Genomic DNA, 20,295 nt, shown 5'->3' on the forward strand with positions numbered 1-20,295 from the left:
GCCCTGAGTGTATTTATGGCCTGCTTGTTTTATGGTTTAAGCCATTTTATTGTTGCCTCTGCCGTTTTCTTAAACATGCAATTTGGTATCATAAACTGCTGTTTGCTTCCATGTACTCATTATATATCCCCTCCCTTTTGTATAGGAAGACAGAGATGTCAATAACCCCATGCCTAACCGAGGAGGCCATGGAATAGCTCCTGGGGAGGACAGATTCAAACCTGTGGTACCATGGCCTCATGTTGAAGGAATAGAAGTGGACTTAGAGTCTATTAGAAGAAAAAACAAGGACAAAAATGAACAAGAGCGTCATGCTGGAGGAGATAACCAGAAAGACATAATGCAGAGGCAATACCTCACATTTAAGCCTCAAACGTTCACCTACCATGATCCTGTGCTCCGCCCAGGGATCCTCGGTAACTTTGAACCCAAAGAACCTGAGCCTCAAGGAGTGGTTGGTGGCCCTGGAGAGAAAGCCAAGCCTTTGGTTTTGGGACCAGAATTCAAAAATGCAGTTCAAGCCAGCATTAAAGAGTTTGGATTTAACATGGTGGCAAGTGATATGATCTCACTGGATCGCAGCGTCAATGACTTACGGCAAGAAGAGTAAGCACACATCCTCTTTCTAAAATTTCAGCAACTGTTTTTGCTAGGTATTTAGTTAGATTGGTAGAATGAAGGATATTTTTATGCCTTTATTTCAAGAAAATGAAGGACCTTTGTTTTGTATAAAAAAAATGGCTAGAATAAGGAGGCGATTGCTTAAGGATCTAACATATAAAATTATAGGTTCTTCTTTATTAGTGTTGCTCCAGACATGGTCCTCAGACTGGCACTGGTCTGTGAAATTTTTGTTAATACCCCATAGTGAGAAAATGAGCTTGCACAAGGATGCAAATCAACTATTAAGTACTATGTCTGGTTTAACTGGTCTGGTAGTCTTTTAATAATAATGCTTTCTTATTATGTTGATTTTTATTCTGAAGCAAGCCTTCTATCTTGTTGTGGGACAATAATAAATAATAACACTGCTCTAGAAGTCTCACGATTAACTCAATGTTTGCTTCCTTTCATTTTTCCCTTAAACTGTAAATTGGAATGCCTGAGTATAAGCAAAAGGAGGGCTCAGCAGATGAATCTATGGCCTAAACTTTCAAGTACCTTTCATGTCGTTTGATTTAAAAATGAAAGATTTCCAGGCTTTTACTTTTTGATAGACGGTGGTTATTGAATGAACTCTAAAGCTTTTCTCATCTGAATTATTCATTAACCAGTTCTACTCCTCTTGGATTTGAGTAACTTTCATTATTGTGGATGCAAATTTAAGTCACTGCTGCTAGAAAACTAAAAATGGATTACTGATGCTGTATTGTTAGCATAATCTTTACTTTAAAATGTTAGCATATTGTACACGTGTGAGACACTTGAACATACACAGATCAGGATCCTTTATGAGCACTGAGTAAATTTCTGAATAGTGCTTCTCAGTAGACGTTGGGTGCTCATATATGTGTGAGAGTGAGACAGGAGAAATAAAATATGAAAGTAAAGGGGAGGTGAAACTTTCAGAGTCACAGTGGTCAGTATAGAGAAGAGCATCTCAGGGGACTGTAAAGGAAATTTTGGAGCAGTTTATTCCTAATAAAGTAGAGGCTTGCCTAATCCTGTGGGTTGTTAAAGCAAATAAGAATAGAAGATGACTGGTTACATCTGAACTCCAGATAAAATTATATATATATTGAGTATCAGTGTGTCCTAAATAGTGTATGGGACAGACATAAACTTTTAAAAATGTTGTTTCTCTGAAATACAAATTTAACTAGGTGTCCTGTATTTAATCTGGCAACCTGAATCATCAGTAAATTGAGAGTTATTACAAAACTAAAACTGTCCATGCAAGTACCCTTTATAAAGCTTCTATGACAGGGCCTGCAGCTCTTTCTCTACAACATGCCCCAGTTATTTAAAACCCAGCATTCAAAAAGATATTATAAATAAAATATAGCACTCTAGCTTACTTCTCATCTGTGACTGAAAATTCTTGGAAAACCAACCTGTCAGTGACATTCTCATCACTGTCACAGGGGGAAGGGGAAGAAAGGGGAGAATCTAGTGTTTCCGGCTGCATACCAGGACTTGTGATAAGTAATCTTTAATTCTCACGGCCAAACTCTGAGAGAGTGCTTACTTGGGTGTGAAAGTCTGAGGCTTAGAGTTGTGACTTCTCTGTATTTAATGGGCAGAGTGGTGAAAGTAGTTGGTATGACATGCTTCCCCTCTCCACACTTCACTTCAAGGTATGTCTCCTTCTGTCCAGTACAGGTGTCATGACCAGACAATGTGCTTGTCTGAGATTTTAGCACATAAGCTATTTATAAGAGATGTCCTTCAAAACTCGGGTGTTAATCTGACTTTTGCAAAACATTTTATTAATAATTTAATAGTGTAGTTATAAAATTACAAGGTTTTACTTCCATATGTACCCACCACCAAAGTTCTGTTTCCCCCTCCACCAGTGATAGCCATAATAGTCCTCACAAAGTCTTAGAGACAGGTTGACTTCTTTTACTTTTCTTTTTCCAAGTTCTTGTGTTTCAATTTTTTGTATTCCACATATGAGCAAAACTATCCAGCAGTTATTTTTTACCTCCTTGCTTGCTTTGCTGAGCATAATCACCTCCAGTCCCATCTATTTTTGTCCCAAAGGGCACAATGTCATTTAAAAAAATTTTTTTTTTAATTTTTAATTAGAATTAGGCAGAGTAGTAGCCTATTGTCTAGCTCACTTTTTGATAAAATAAATGTTAAGGAGACCAGTAGATAGCTCAGTAGATAGAGTGCACACCTTACCATGCATGAGACCCTAGCCTTCCCCAGTACTACATAAGGACACCACGGACCCGTGCCAAAAAGAACTCTCTGGATGGTGGAACAGTGCTTAGGTGTCTGACCCTCCCCCTCCCCCCGCAACTCCCTATCTTCCTTTCTCTAAGGATATAGAATAGGGGGAGGGGGAAAAAAAGTTGGTCAGGGAGGCTCCTGAGAGGTATTTTGCATGCACAAGGCCCTCAGTTCTCCCTCCCTGACATTAAAAAAAAAAGTGCTGTGACAACCATTTATAATATAGAAGACAGAGCTGCACTAAGAACTAGTCATCACCCGTGCTTCCCTCTCTTTTACCCCTCACATTTAACTCTATCTGCAAGATACCTACTTTCTACCACCGAAATGTATCTCAAATCATTCCTGAGGTCCATTCTTTCATCTCCACTACTGTCAAGCAGTGTGAGTGAGCCTCTACTGTCTTTCTTGGAATCCTATAAGAGCCTTCTTTCTGGTATCTCCATTCCTACTCTTGCCTCTTACTTTGTTCTCCTGGAAGCTGATCTGAGCTTGCACCACATAATACGTGCCTATCCAAAACCAGTCTTTGCTTTCTCAGTGCACTTAAAATAAAACCCAGACTTCTGTCAGCAGCACTCCCCAGGCTGTGACCCCCTATCTTCCAGGCCAGACTCCTCTTGCTGTATCCTGACCTCCAGAGCTCCAGCCTTAGTCTTGACCCTGACCCTTTCTTTGTACTAGTTCCTCCCTCCTTCCGATGGCAGGCTTCCTCCCAGCTTTGAGGTTTCAGTCAAACTTTCCTTCCTTCCTTCCTTCCTTCCTTCCTTCCTTCCTTCTTCTTCTTTTTTTTTTTTTTTTTTTTTTGCCTCCAGGGTTATTGCTGGGCCTTGGCGAATCCACTGCTCCTGGAAGCTATTTTTTTTCCATTTTGTTGCACTTGTTGTGGTTATTTTTGTTGCTATTATTGTTATTATTGTTGATGTCATTGTTGTTGGATGGGACAGAGAGAATGGAGAGAGGAGGAGAAGACAGAGATGGGGAGAGAGAGACAGACACCAGCAGACCTGCTTCACCACTTGTGAAGTGACCCTCCTGCAGGTGGGAAGCTGGGGGCTTGAACCAGGATCCTTATGCCATTCCTTGCACTTTGCGCCATGTGCGCTTAACCCGCTGTGCTACCATCTGACTCCCTCAGTCAAACTTTTCTAGCCATGCCATCTACTTTGGTAATGCCCACTTTATTTTGTACAGCTGCGCTACAGTTAGTTCATAACCTATATCAAATTTTGTAAGTAGATTTTGGCCTATTTCGTTGTTTATTCACTCTCTTTTTTTACTAGATGATATATTCCTGAAACCGAGGAATATGCCTGGGGTTTTTTGTTTGTTTGTTTGTTTATTTTTGTTTTTTGTCTTTTTAACCAGGCACTTCCAGTAACTAACAGCAAGGTAGTTCCCAAAAGGAGGAGGAAGAGAGGAAGAGAGAAAGAAAGAAAGAAAGAAAGAAAGAAAGAAAGAAAGAAAGAAAGAAAGAAGGAAGGAAGGAAGGAAGGAAGGAAGGGAGGAAAGAAAGAAAGAAGGAAAGAAAGAAGGAAAGAAAGAAAGAAAGAAAGAAAGGTTGACTCAAACCTTGCCTTAATTATCATATATAAAATCTTGGGTCAGTTACTTATCCTCTCAAAACCAGAGTTGTGTTTGTTTGATTTTTGCCTCCAGGATTATTTCTGGGGCTTGGTGCCTACACTACAAATCCACTGCTCCTAGTGGCCATTTTTTCCATTTTATTGAGAGGACAGAGAGAAATTGAGAGGAAAGGGGAGACAGAGAGGGAGAGAGAAAAACACCTGCAGACCAGCTTAACTGCTTGTGAAGTGTCCCCCCTGCAGGTGGGGAACAGGGGCTCAAACCCAAATCCTTGCACAGGTCCTTGTGCTTAATACTATATGTACTTAACCGTGAGTGCCACAGCCCAGCCCCGACACCAGAATTTCTTCATCCTTAACATATGTCTAATAATCATACTTATCTTGCATTAGAATTAAGCAGTGTAATAGGTCATATTTATTTATCCCAAACCTGATGCTTGGAAACTTAAAAGTGTTATTATCCATTTTTATTGCTGTGTTGCTTTCTTCAGGTCACCTAACTTATTGTTATAATTTGAATCTTTTCACTGTTTAACTTTGATATGTTCTGTTGCTTTTTGGAAAATGTAAATGTCTCACACTCCCATATCTGGTTCACATTGTATCTACATGCATCTTCCATGTTATCAGTGATTTCCTCTTTATCTCCTCTCTGATGATTTTAGACACACTGATTGTTATTTTAACCTCCCATCTCTGAGTCCTCCATGTTCTCTGCAGTTACCATTCTTCGTATCCCTTTTCCCCCTTCTTTCTTCCTCTTCTTTCTTTTCTTCCCTTCCTTCTTTCTACTATGCCTCTCACAAGTGAGTGTTCCTGTGTCTTTCACAGCTGGTGGTACCTAGAAATAGTATGATGGCATAACATTGTGTACCATTTAAATGTGGTATCTTCTTTTTTAAAAAGTGAGTGCTGGGGGCCAGGTGGTGGCACACCTGGTTAAATGCTCACATTACAGTGTGCAAGGACCTGGGTTCAAGCTCCTGGTCCCCACCTGCAGGGGGAAAGCTTCACAGGTGGTGAAATAGTGCTGCAGGTGTCTCTCTGTCTCTTTCCTTCTCTATCTCCTCCTCCCCTCTCAATTTCTGTCTGTCTCTGTCCAATAATTAATAAATAAAATAAATAAATAAATAAATACTTATTTTAAAAAGTGAGTGCTGTCATTTTAATCAAATAAAAGGCCCTGGATTTATCTTAGTAAGTGATCCTAGTCCTCTCTTTGAAATGTCATGCTAGTGAGAAAACATTTTTAGTACTTCAAGATACTCAAACATAACTCCCAGAAACATGTTTTAACTGGATTCAGATTCTTTTTTAAACTTGATTTGTCCTCACATTTTTTTAAATGGGATAGGCTTCACTCCTCTAATGAATACTTAAAATGCACTGTTGCATATTAAATACTTTTAAGATTTATTCATAAACTAGAATATAGACAGTCTTGAGAATTCTTTCTAAAATAAAAAAGTTGGCAGTAAATAAAGCATCCCTAATTTCACATGTTTTAAATGTGCATAATACACTTTCTTTTACTGGCAATATATTAAGAAATGTACCATACCCCTCCCCACTGCCACCAGGGTTCTTTGTGAGAGTTGGTGCCACACACTACCACTCCTGATGATCTTCAGACGCCCCCCTTTTTTCTTCTTTATTTGATAAGACAGAAAGAAATAGAGAAAGGTAGGAAAAATAGAGAAGGAGAGAGGCACTTGTAGTACTTGCTTCATTGCTTATGAAGCTTCACCTGCAGGTAGGGAGTGGGGGCAGAACTCAGGTCCTTGTGTATGGTTATTTGCGCCTAACCAGGCGCATCACCCTGAGCCCTCTGCTCTCAATCTCTTTCTCTGTCTCTGTCTCTCTCTTTCTCCCTCTGTCTCCTCTTTCTCTCTCTCTCCCTCTCTTCCCCTTCCTCTTTCTTTCTCTTCCCCTCTCTCCCTCTATATCCTCCCTCCCCCCCCCCCCCCCCCCGTCTCCCTCTCTTTCCTCTCTCTCCCTCTTGCTCCCTCCCTAAAAAGTATGCTTAACCAAACCCTTCAGACAGTGGTGGTTCAGTTTGCTGATTCTGTGCAGCTTTAGAATATTTGCCTTCATCAGCCTTATGCCTTTGTTCCTGTTAGATATATAAGTGAGCCACCTGCCAAACTTAGAAAGCAAGCTTTGAGCTATTTGTCCAGACTGTGACATCTGACTTTGTAGTTAACTTGTTCAAAGTTAGTTAACTAACTTTGTAGTTAACTTGTGGCTGCCTCATAGTCCCTTCAGCTGAACGTTCTCTCCCCTCAAAGTAGGATGGACTACCCACCTGCCATCAAACTCAACTGTGTATGTTACAACTTTGAATTACACTCATTAGTGGAATAATTTCCTGGTTGTGTTATTAGAAGAGTGACTAAAAGTATTTGGAGTGAACTAGAGGCCTACTTCTTTTTGAAACCCTTGAGCCAAAAATGACTTCACCTGCCTTCACACTTACTTTCCGTTAAAAAAAAAAAAAAGTTTTCTTTACAGATGTTGTGTATGTCCAAATAAGGAAGAAACTGAGCTAGCCCATCAGAGAAAATACAATCTCTACCTTCCAGCAGTTCACCGTCTATCTCTGGGGAGAAAGAGAAAGATCTCATAGCAGAAGAGCCATCAGGAAAGTGTGAGGAAAATCATGTGGTTCTAAACAGTTCTTCTTCTTCTTCTAGCATTTGCCCTTCTTCCGTAGCCAGTCAACAGCGTCAGGTTGAAAGCTGTCAGGAGCTGCTTGTTGCTGGCTTTGAAAGTGACTGGGATCCATGTGGATTCAGTCAGCTAGGAAGCATCGTCAGTTTCCCCAATGAATGGGTACTCACGGGATGCACCACGAGAAGGTCGATCCAATGCATCCCATTCCAAACAGTGAGAGGCTATATCCAGCTACAAAGCAAGGGAGTCAGAAAAACCTTAATGGAAATGACACTAGAAGCAGGCCCTAAATGAGAAAAGTTTCTCTAGGAAGAGGTTACAAGCATACTAGACATGAATATAGGCATTTATTAAAAAGGAAAACAAGTAGTCACATTTACTTGGATCAGGAAATTGTAGAGACCAAATCTGGTAAGCCTGATTGGGTCATGTGTAAAAGACCACAATGCTATTCACAAAGGCTCTACTGAGTTTGGGAGTCCTGAAGATCCACTGAAGATCTGCTAAGAGAATTTTAGATTTTTCAGGCTAATCTAGTGGACTGGGGGTAGAGACCTTGAAAGAGTGAGCAGAATGAGAATAGGAACTTCTAGGAAGGTTACAGAATCAGATAAATGTGACTCAGTGTAAGAGTTAGAATCCAGGACTTTGGAACTTAGTAGCACAAAACAAAATGACACCATTGTCAGAAATAGGGTGTCTGGGACAGAATTGCTCTGTCCGAAGCTGGGTTACTTAAACAGGTTCATGCTCTGGCCTTGTCTGAACTCTCAGAAAACAAGTCAAAATGAGGAAACTGATTGTGGGAAGATGTAGAAAAGTCTATATGGGGCATGTTAGATTTTTTTTTTTCCTAATAAAGTTTATGCTTTTATTTTCCTAGTCGATCCATACTCCCAGCCTGTCTCTCTCTCTCTCCCTAGTGGGAAAGGCCTCTGGGAAAGCAGAGCTCCAGGACACATTGGTGGGGTTATCTGTCCAGAAAAGTCTGGTCAGCATCCTGCTAGCATCTGGAACCTGATGGTTGAAAAGACAGTTAACGTACAAAGCCAAACAAATTGTTGACCAATCATGGACCTAAAGGCTGGAATAGTGCAGATGAAGAATTGGGGGGTCCTTCATTATGTAGATAGCTAATAGGAATATTTTAGTTATATTGCAAAGGGCCTGTGGCTATACTATTTTTTGTTTATTTGTTCCTGAGCCTGAAATCTGATATGCAGAGGGTTTTTTTTAAAGGTTATTTTGCATTTACACTAATGCCTTATATACCAGGGAATGCTCTTCTTTATCAGCTTTTCTTTCTTTTTTTTTTTGGTTATCACTGAAGTTTCACTACTCCAGGACAACTTTCTCAGATAGGAAAACATCAGTACAGAGACAGAGATAACAACACTACAGCGCTAAAGTCTCCCTCTGTGTCGTGGGAACTGGGCTCAAACCTGGGATATGCCCATGTCAAAGCCAAGCACTCTGGCCAAGCCCAACAATTATTTTCTTATTTGGTTCCAAAATATTTATTTTATAGTCTGATCTTATGTAATGTGAATTGTGGTATTCAGCTTTTTTCTTTCTCCAGGCTGAAGACTGTTTGGTGCATTTGTTTAGGACATCATCCTACAATTAATAAAATAACTGCTATTTTCAAAACAATGATGTAGTTGAAATGTTCTAGATTTTTTTGCCTCCAGGGTTATTGCTGGGGTTATTGCAGGGTTATTGCCTGCACTACAAATCCACTGCTCTTGGAAGCTATCTTTTCCCTTTTGTTGCCCTTGTTTATCATTGTTGTTGTTATTATTGCTGCCATTGTTGTTGGATAGGACAAAGAGAAATTGAGAGAGGAGGGGAAGACAGAGAGGGGGAGAGAAAGATAGACACTTACAGACCTGCTTCACCACCTGTGAAGCGAACCCCCCTGTAGTTGGGGAGCCGGGGGCTCGAACCGGGATCCTTAACACCAGTCTTTGAGCTTGGCGCCATGTGTGCTTAACCTGCTGTGCTTCTGCCCAGCCCCCAATATTGTAGTTTTTTTTTTAATTTCAATTTCTGTATATCATGGCCCATAAATTTGTTACAGCTTAAAACTCTTAAGAGTAGGGCGGGCATAGATAGCATAATGGTTATGCAAAGAGACTCTCATACCTGAGGCTTCGAAGTCCCAGGTTCAATCCCCTGCACCACCATAAGCCAGAGCTGAGCAGTGCTCTGGTGTTTCTGTCACTCTCTCTCTGCATTTCTTCCAAGAATAAAATAAATAAATAAATACTTAAAAAAAAACTCTAAGAGTAATAAATAGACCATATACTCACATATGTGAAGCATGTATATGTATGTGTATTTCATTAGTACTTTGTTCCCGTTTCAGGTATCATAATAGATGGTGATTCTATATGACCTCATCTAAACTACACTGGTAATAATTATTTATACTATTTGCTTCTTTTCTCTCATAGATTACCCAGAATAGGTTTCATCTTTCAAACTACAGGTTAGCAACATAGATCTAATCTACGGGAAGCACAGTAGAAATTAGTTTTATATGACCCATGATGGACATGTTCCTTTTATGTCCAAAAAGACATAACTGACCTGAAAATGTTTATTTTTGATAGCTACTTTTTGTGAGTTCAGTGATTTTTCCATATTAACTTTAAAAATAATTTGTGCTCTGAAACCCAATTTCTTTGCTGCTTTTCTTCCTCTTCTTCTTCTCCTTCTTCTTCTTCTTCTTCTTCTTCTTCTTCTTCTTCTTCTTTTCTGAGCATACAGATGCGAAAGAAAATGCATGCACATACATGTTGCATTTTGGGAATTTTCCCAGTTATGGTATCAGGAGTGTGTGTGTGTGTGTGTGTGTGTGTGTGTGTGTGTGTTGCAAGATAACAGCAGGAGATCTGCTTCATTAAACTGGAATTATTGTAGAGGTCAGGGGACAATGTCACCCCAGTTTCCATAGCAGTTTAGAGGGGCACTATATGCACAGGATGAGGTTACAAAACTGAAAGATGAGGCAGTTTATTACTCTAAACCACTCTTAGTAGAAACATATGTTCTAGAATGACTCATTTCATGTGGTGAGAACATTCCTCTACTGCCGAGGTGTCACCAGGTTGATGAGATAGTTCCCTTTTTCTCCAGTCATCGCTCAGATTGCTCTGTTAGGAGTCTGTAGCTCCCCTTATCCTGCCCCACCACCAGTGCTGCAAAAGTAAACAGTGTGTCCGACATGGCCCAGTAGGTGGCGCATGGCATATGCATATGACATTGGATTTTCAAGCCTGAGGTCCTGGCAGCACATGTACCAGAGTAACATCTGGTTCTCTTTCTCCTGTTTTTCATTAATAAATAAAATCTTAAAAAAAAAAAAAAAAAGCAGAAGTGTGCTCTCAACCAGTAATTTAAATTTAGAATACATCAGTGGAAACAACTTGGGAAAACATTCCTGGTGATAAAATATCCTATCATCTTCCACCCCAGTGTCTGATTATCTTGGAAAAGCCTGGTCTCTTCTCTTCTCTTCTCTTCTTTTTTTTGCCTCAAGGATTATTGCTGGGGCTCAGTACCTGCACTACAAATCCACTGCTCCTAGTGGCCATTTTTTCCATTTTTGTTGTTGTTGTTATTGTTGGATAGGACAGAGAGAAATTGAGAGAAGAGGGGAAGACAGAGAGTGGAAGAGAAAGATAAACACCTGAAGACCTGCTTCACCGCCCTTGAAGCAACTCCCTGAATGTGGGAAGCCGGGGCCTGGAACCCAGATCCTTACTGTGGTCCTTGCACTTAGCACCATGTACACTTAACCTGCTGCGCTACTGCCTGGCCCCCTCATTTTATTTTCTACTGGGATAGCTGATAAAGGATACATCTGAGAGGAGTTAAGAGCATAAGTTTCCCCCCACTAGGAGTACTGGGCTAAGATTTTTTTTATTAGTGATTTAATAATGATCTACAAGATTACAGGATAAGGGGGGGGGGGGTACAGTCCCATACAATTCCTGTCACCAGAGTTCCATGTCACATCCCCTCCTTTGGAAGGGTTTTTGATTCTTTATCCCTCTGGGAGTATGAACCAAAGATCTTTATGGGTTACAAAAAGTGGTAAGTCTGGCTTCTGTAATTGCTCTCTGCTGGCCATGGACATTGGCAATTGATCCATACCCCCAGCCTGTTTGTATCTTTCCCTAGTGGGACAGGGGTCTGGAGAGGTGAGGTTCCAGGACACATTGGTGAGTTTGTCTACCCAGGGAAGTCAGGTTGGCATCATGGTAGCATCTGCAGCTTGGTGGCTGAAAAGCATTAAGCTATAAAGTAGAACACATTGTTTAATAATCAGGAATCTACAGGTAAGAATATAGCAGATGAGATTTGGGGTCTCCATTTAGAAAAAGCTAGGGAAGTCTATTTTAGGTTATATTCCAAGAGGCCCATGACTTTACTAATTACTGCCTGAGCCCACAGCTAATATACAGGTGGGCTAAAAGTATTGTCTGGGAAGATGTTGTCAGAGTTAGACTAGAAAGCTGGATCAGGGAAGAAAGTGGCTCCCAAATATGGGAAAAGTATATAAATATCATCAACTGTAGGCCCCATTGATCTGACCTATGGTGTGCCAACACCTGGCCCCTGTCACTGTCTCTCTATCTGAAAAAGGTTGGTCCAGCCCTGCCAGCTTTGAGTTCTTTTCTCAACTCTGACACCATCTTCCAGACAACACATTTTTTCCTCACATTTTTGTCTTATTAGTGACTTAATAATAATCAACAAGATTGTGGAATAAGAGGGGTATAATGACATACCATTCCCACCGCCAGAGTTCCATATCCCATCCCTTCCATTGGAAGCTTCTATTTCCTTTGGTCCATACTTCCCAGATGGACCAAAGATCTTTATGGGGTACAGAAGGTGGGAGATCTAGCTTCTGTAATTGCTTCTCCACTGGACATAGGTATTGACAGGTCAACCCATACCTGCAACCTATTTCTGTCTTTCCCTATTTGGATAGGGGTCTGGAGAGGTGGGGTTCCAGGACACATCGGTGAGGTCATCTGCCCAGGGAAGTCAGGTTGGTAACATGGTAGCATCTGCAACTTGGTGACTGAAAGCATTAAGATATAAAACAATAGACAGTGACAGGGGCCAGGTGTTGGCACACCCTAGGTCAGATCAGTGGGGCCTATAGTTGATGATATTTATATACTTTTCCCATATTTGGGAGCCACTTTCTTCCCTGATCCAGCTTTCTAGTCTAACTCAGAACAAATTGTGTAATAATCAGGAATCTAAAGGTAAGAATATAGCAGGTGAGAATTGGGGTCTTCATATTGGAAGAAGCTAGGAAGTCTATTTTAGGTATATTCCAAGGGAGGGGCTGTGACTTTATTAATTTTGCCTGAGCTCAACAGTTAACATGTAGGTGGGGTGAACGTTTTGTCTGGGAAGATGCTGTCAGAGTTGGGGAAAGGACTAGAAAACTGGATTAGGGCAGAGAGTAGCTCCCAAATAGTATAAGAATATATAAATACCATTAAATATAAACCTTTTCCATCTGACCTAGGGCCCATGTCTATTCATATTTAGCACAGGAGCCTGTGCAACCTCTGTATCCCTGACAGTCTGAGCTCGAAATCCGTAGTCACAGCTAGGAACATTCTGGGTTACACTCATTTCAGGACCAGTCTTCCTTGAGCAGCAGAGTATCTTGACCCAGCCACCCTTCAGAGAATGGGGCAGTTTCTACTACTGTTGTTCTATGATGAGAGCAAGGTCCTATAAAGTACTGGGCTAAAATTGAAGGATCTTTTCTGAGTGGGGGGAGTAGTATAATGGTTATACAAACGACTTTCATTCATACCACTATAAATCAAAGCTGTGCAGTGTTCTGGTAAAAAAAAATTGTATATACATACACACACACATTTTTTTTTTCTGTGCCCTCTCCTACTGGAGAATCTCAGTTTTTGGAGCTATCAAATAATTTCAAAAGTTTAGTCTTTGTCTACTGCTAAATGATTATCAATCCTGAGGTGAGGAGATAGCTCACCCAGTAGATTACACAGCTTGCTCTAGATTTGATAGGTTTGAGCCCTAGCATTACAGCAGAGTACTATAGATGACAACAAGGGATTTCACAGACAGTTGAACAATGCTTTGGATTCTTCCCTTTCTTTCAAAAAAAAAAAAATCACGTTTCAAAAGAATGAAAAATTGGGCTGAGGAGGCCACTCAGTGCTATTGTACATGAGTGAGGGTCTGAGTTAGTTTCCTGGTCCCACATTAACAATAAAAGTCATCAGTCTTTAGCCAGAGAGAGCCTCTGTCAGTGGTGTTGGAGAGCAGTGTGAAGGAAGGGCAGACACAGCCTCTTCCCTCATAGGGCGGCCATGGCTCCTGGTAATTCAGCGGTTCAGCCTAGTTGAGCAGAATGGTCCCGAATCTCAGCAGCCAGGACCATTAGATCCAGCCTGTTTACCCTGACATGTGTTTCTTTAGTGCACGTTGGCTTGTGTGTATTTGGTAGGTGGAGAAATGGTATCAGTTGTATGTGGAAGTCCTGGTGGTTTCTTAGATTTTTTTCTTCACTGTTCATGTTTGGAAATGACTAGGGGCACACTTTCTTACAGTTAATGGCCACTGTAATAATACATTTATGAAAACCTTTAGGAAGAAATTTACACTCCTACAGAAGTATTTCTCTTTAGTACAAGAAGTGACTGGGAGAGGCAGGAGGGAAAAGGGGAAGGTGTTCTCTTAGAACTCTGATCCTCAAGTTATTATATTTTTTTGTACTGTTCTAATTACTAATGTATGTGTGTATGCTTATATTCATGTATTTTTTCATTAGGGTGGGAGTTAATGGCTTATAATACAGTCATTATAATACAGTCATTAACATATAGGTACAACCCTTTATCTTCCCATGATAGCTTTCTAGGTGTCTGAGAGATACTTGCTCCCTATTATACACCAGGACCCCAATACCACTTCATCCTTTCCCTTTCCCTCCTTCCCCAGAATCCTTCTTCGATACAGTGCACCACGGTTTTTTTGTTTGTTTGTTTTTCTGTAAGTCACATAGGTCAATTCTCTTTTTTTCTTTATTTGTAGATAAATAAATTTGCAAAACAGACTTGCCCAAGAAAAAATACAAAGCTGTAGTAATAATTGCTGTATTGCATCCCAAGGTAACCAGTTGAGCATAAAATCATAGTATGACTGCAAAGTAGTATAAGTTATTTTCCATTTTGAAAATGAATAACTTACATGAAACTAGTTAAGTAATTGTTAATTCAAATATAAACTAACACTGAAGGAAAGGAAGAACACTCACCCCTCCATTTACTATAAAAGCACAGGAACCATTGTGAAAGACAATACTCACTGAACATTTACCACACAGTAGACTACACTTCCAGAAAATATTTGACCACTTTAGAGCCAGGTCTCAGTACTATAAGCACTCTTTTCATTGACACATGCAAATCTTATCTCTGAGATGCCTGATAAAAGAGCACATTGGTGAGGAATAACAACAACAACAACAACAACAAAAAGTGACGGAAAGTAAATATTCCTTAAAAAGTGTTTGGGGGTGGAGAGATAGCATAATGGCTGTGCAAAAATGACTTTCATGCCGTGGCACAAAAGTTGCAGGCTCAGTCCCTACCTAGCAATAACATAAGCCAGTGCTGAGCCCTGTCCTGATTAAAAAATAAAACAAACAAACAAACAAGTAAATAAATAATTTGGACAAGTCACAGCCTTCTTTGTTCTCAAGACTGAGTTTCAGGCTGACATCCCCTCTTCAATCTGTGGGGTGATTTTACCAGCTCCTCATGGGTAAAGGCAAGTCCCTAGAGCAAGCAGCACTGCCACCATTTTTTCATTTAAAGAAAGACTATGGAGATAGTAATGTGAATAATTTGTTGTACAACTCCTTGAATATACTTATAAGTTAATTATCTTAGTGCAATTTAAGCCAAATATGAATAAAAAACTGTACTTAGTGTATCATAGATAGAATTACTCTCACATCATATTTGTATAAGGTTTACATTTGTATAAGCATTTGAACATGCTAAAAAATAAAACAGCCAGACTACTAGTTACATAAGCTAGAATCATATGAAAATAGTTTAAATTCAGTAATACATTTTAGTATATCACTGGGAATTAGCCCATAGATTTACTTTCCTCTCCACAGAGTCCTGGGGGAGATTCTTCTCTCCAAGATGTAGTTAATGTGTAGGAGGAAAAATCAGATTTTTAATAACCTTAGTAACTTATTTTAGAATGAGCACTGCCATTTTAATCAAAAGAGAAATAGTCATACATTCTCTAGAACAGCAGGTCCCACTGTGCAAATCAAAACCCATGATAAAGGACTCTGGAGGAAGATTTTAGAAGCTAAACTGCACGTTCTCAGACTCTAGAGATAATACAACTGTCATTTTAAAGGAAAAGAGTTGTGGAGTCTTTAGTGAGAGTGGATGTGAAGGACCGACTGCTGTGGTTCTTCTATGAGGCAGGAGCTCCCTCCAGAGCCAAACTGTGAACTATAGTCACACTTTTATCCCTGGCATAATAAAGAATAGGAAAGGGGCAATGTAAGAAGACAGAATAAACTCTTTCCTAAAGATGTTTACTGATGTATGAACCACAGATTTTTAGGAAGGTAGCAATGGCTATTCTTATTTAAATCAAAGAAGGATGTGCTTCCTCAGCAGACAATGAAACAGAATAGATTAGTGCTTGGTTGGTTTTGACCATATATGTTTTTTCATTAGAAACAGAAGATTGCCAGGGAACATGTAAACATGCCGTATCTTTGTCTCTATCTTCAGAGTAGTATGCCCGACATTTAGGAGGACCAGATCTAAGAATGCATGCACTAGGGGACATACATCATAGACTAGTAGATATAAATCTACATAGAAAAGGTAGGTTCTCTCTCTAGGGCATATACTTGCACTTGTTTATCTTTCTAGCTTTGGAAATCCTCTACTTATGTGACACCAGGTTATGGACCCAGACTTCATGCACTTAGTGCATGCACCATATTTCTTCCTGGTTCAACTTTCTGTTCTTTTCTTGGGGAAGGGAGGGTGGTCAGAGTAGGAGGGAGAAAAGGACATAGAGAGCGATGGTCAACACCACAGTACAGCTCTACCATCCATGGTATCCATGATGTTTTCATGTAGTGCTGTGTCTTGAACCCAGGGCCTCAAATACAAAACCTGTGCTCTATTAGGTGAGCTATCTCCCTATCTCCCTGGGAATTCACTTGAAATTGAGGTGGAGTGATGTCATTCATTTCCATGCAATTAACTGTTACTATGTCTGTGCTTTCTTCCCTTCTTCATTGCACCAGCAAGTGAAGACTGCATCCTCAGTAATAGTAGGGATCAACAGCATCACTATCAATTATTGATTACCAACAGTCAGTCTAACAATGTGAACTCTCCAATCCTTATTTTTGTAAAATACTTGTTTGATAAGACAGAAAGAAACTGAGAAATAGAGAGTGAAAGAGAAAGAGAAATAATTGCACCACTGCCTCTCTACTAGTGAAGCTTCCCTCCTGTGGCTGGAGACTGGAGGCTTGAACTCAAGTCCATTTGCACAGTAATTTGTGTGCTCAACTGGGTATACCACTTCCTGGTCCCACTTTCCAATCCTTGTAGCCATAATGGAAATATATATGTATATTTTAGAATCTGGAACTAAGGATCAAAGGAACAAATAACTTGAAGGTATATTAACTGGAGGAGTGTGGAGCTGGGAATCAAATCCTGGATTCTATACTGCATTGCCTTTTTAGTGATGCTAGGCTAATGGCCAAGGGAATAGGTTACAGTATATGGCCATATGTTAGCTTTTGTAAAAGAGAAAAAGGCAAAGCTTTGTTCTTCATTATTGCAGAAGTTTTTCAAGTCTCTAAGGGCTTCTCAGAAAATTGTACTATTCGCTCTTATTGAATGTGCCACTGCCTGGCCCTAAGTTTCAGGCTATTGATACTGACAGTATGTTAGCTATGCAGTGCATTGCAGGGTAGTTAGTAGCATTTCTGGAATCTACCCTCTAGATAGATAAAAGTAGCACACACACTCTTCCCATGTCTGTGATAACAAAATATGTCTTAGACTGTCACATGTCCCTGATAAGGCAAAATCACTCTTGATGAAGAACAATCATTGTTCTCAAAAGTCAAAGGAGAGAGATGGGAGTATGGAGAAGAACAGGAAGAGGGGAAGTGGAGGCAGGAGGGAGGCATAGAAAAAGGGAGGGGAGAACAGAACAAAAAGAACAGAAATTAGATTTAAACATTGTGGAGAAAAGTAAGTACTGATCAAATGAAACAAATACGTCATAAGATTTGATTCTAGAACCATTCTTTGTGAGAACCAGTGGAAAATAGCATGAGCTGCTAGAGCTCTAATGAATTAATGGCAGAATAGATGTAAAATAAATAAAAGACCTACTTATTTTTAAAGTAGTCTTTTAATTAGTGGTCTATTTTTTAAGTAGATTTTGTGAGGGCCCTCAGGCTATACTATGGAAGAATATCTCAATTTCATCAATAGTAATACAATAATCATTCACAGATATATGAATCTGTCTGTCTGTCTGTCTCTCTCTCTCTCTCTCTCTCTCTCTTTTTTTTTTTTTTTTTGCCTCCGGGGTTATTGCTGGGGCTCAGTGCCTACACTACAAATCCACTGCTCCTGGAGGCTATTATTGCTCTCTTGTTACCCTTGTTGTTTATTGTTGTTGTTGTTATTGTTGCTGTTATTTCTGTCATTGTTGGATAGGACAGAGAGAAATCGAGAGAGGAGGGGAAAACAGGGAAGGGAAGGGAAGGGAAGGGAAGGGAAGGGAAGGGAAGGGAAGGGAAGGGAAGGGAAGGGAAGGGAAGGGAAGGGAAGGGAAGGGAAGGGAAGGGAAGGGAAAGGAAAGATAGACACCTGCAGACCTGCTTCACTCCTTGTGAAGAGACCCCCTGCAGGTGGGAAGCTGGGTTTCGAACTGGGATCCTTACGGCATCCTTGTTCTTTATGCCATGTGTGCTTAACCTGCTGCACTACCACCCAGCCCCCGAATATCTCTCATTTTTAATGTAACAAATACCAGGATTGTAATAGGGGATACTCCCTTTATTCCATTTTATAAATATATACATATAAATAAATGATTTAATATTGCCTGCTATGTATTCTAGAAAAATCTTCCTGTGTGCCCTTATGCCCTGTAACGTGAGCCCTTAACGAGGTGTCCCACTGCCTGACCCCAAATTCTCTTTATTTTCTGAACTCTAATATTGCTTGGATAAAAATCTTTGCATCATATAAATATATCATGAAATGAGGTCAATAAATGAAAGCTTTTGCTTAGACTTTATTCTGGTGATGTAACTTAATTTTAATCAGTCATATTCACTGATACTATGTCCAGAATCTATGTGTATTTACCCTAAACTTTTACCCTAAACTGCTTAACCCATTTTCCCCTTGAACTATCTCTTATTTCCATTCTTTTCTTTTTAATGAGGAAAATTGCTAATGCTTCTGGGGGGAAATTCTGCTATCAAGAAAAATTTTCCTGTGGAGATAATTTTATAGTGCACTTATCAAGACTTTGAAGTTCTACTCAGTAAGAACCCAAATGAATTATGTAAAAGTAAAACATATAATATATCTATTTAACAACCTGGCATGTTTATTTTTAAAGATAGGCAGTTCTTCAAGTATTTGGTCTTAGACTACTTTTACATATTTTAAAAAAATTGGTAGTCTCAAATGATAAAGATGTGGGTCGGTCAAAATTCACCATATTGAAATTAGACATTGGGCCCAGGTGGTGGTACACTTGGTTAAGCACACATGTTATACTGAGTAAGAACCTGGGTTCAAGCTTCCAGCCCCTACTTGCTGGGGGAAAGCTTCACAAGCAGTGGAGCCATGCTGTAGGTCAATCAATTCCTCCCTCCATTTCTTCTATCTCAATTTCTCTCTGCCTCTGTCCAGTCAATAACAAATAAATACATAAAAATTAAACCAAATTTTTAAATTAATTCACTTGAGAATAATAAATACATTATGCTAACATATATCTCATGAAGAATAACTACATTTTCTAAAATAAAAAATTATGATGAGCAGCATCATTTTACATTTTACTTAGTTACTTTAATGTCTGACTTAAAGGATAGGTGAATTCCAGTATTGCCTTCTGTGTTCAATCTATACTGTATGTTTTTGTTGAAGTAGAGAAAAATCTGACTTTCGCACATAATATGTAATTGGAAAAAGGAAAGAGTATTATTTATAGCCTTTTCAGATAACTGTGGATATTATTCTATGATGTCACACTAAAACTCAGCAAGTGGTAGTTTTTTTTTCCTTTTTTTTAAACATTATTATTATTATGTTTAATATTTATTTATGCCCTTGTTGTTTTATTGTTGTAGTTATTATTGTTGTTGGATAGGACAGAGAGAAATAGGGGGGGGGGAAGACAGAGAGGGGGAGAGAAAGACAGACACCTGCAGACCTGCTTCACCGCCTGTGAAGCGACTCCCCTGCAAGTGGGGAGCCGGGGGTTCGAACCGGGATTCTTTTTTTCTTCTTCTTTTTTCTTTTTTTTTTTTATTTAAGAAAGGATTAATTAACAAAACCATAGGGTAGGAGGGGGTACAACTCCACACAATTCCCACCACCCAATCTCATCGCACCCCCTCCCCTGATAGCTTTCCCATTCTCTATCCCTCTGGGAGCATGGACCCAGGGTCATTGTGGGTTGCAGAAGGTAGAAGGTCTGGCTTCTGTAACTGCTTCCCCACTGAACATGGGCGTTGACTGGTTGATCCATACTCCCAGTCTCCCTCTCTCTTTCCCTAGTAGGGTGTGTCTCTGGGGAAGCTGAGCTCCTGGACACATTGGTGGGGTCTTCAATCCAGGGAAGCCTGGCCAGCCTGATGGCATCTGGAACCTGGTGACTGAAAAGAGAGTTAACAGAACCTGGTGACTGAAAAGAGAGTTAACATACTAAGCCAAACAAATTGTTGAACAATCATGGACCAAAAGCTTGGAATAGTGGAGAGGAAGTGTTAGGGGGGTACTCACTGCAAACTCTA

At 39.9% G+C, this 20,295-nt stretch overlaps 1 protein-coding gene across 3 annotated transcripts in view; it reads left to right on the forward strand.

Moving 5' to 3' along the window:
* Positions 1-20,295, forward strand: part of GALNT7 (polypeptide N-acetylgalactosaminyltransferase 7) — a 178,081-nt gene that overhangs the window by 78,351 nt on the left and 79,435 nt on the right. For all 3 annotated transcript variants that reach the window (XM_016188106.2, XM_007523010.2, XM_060184402.1), the window contains exon 2: positions 146-606. In XM_016188106.2, coding sequence (XP_016043592.1) covers positions 146-606 — 461 coding nt within the window. The remainder of the gene's footprint in view (positions 1-145; positions 607-20,295) is intronic.

Source organism: Erinaceus europaeus, chromosome 2, assembly GCF_950295315.1.
Source record: "Erinaceus europaeus chromosome 2, mEriEur2.1, whole genome shotgun sequence".
Taxonomy (NCBI): Eukaryota; Metazoa; Chordata; class Mammalia; order Eulipotyphla; family Erinaceidae; genus Erinaceus; species Erinaceus europaeus.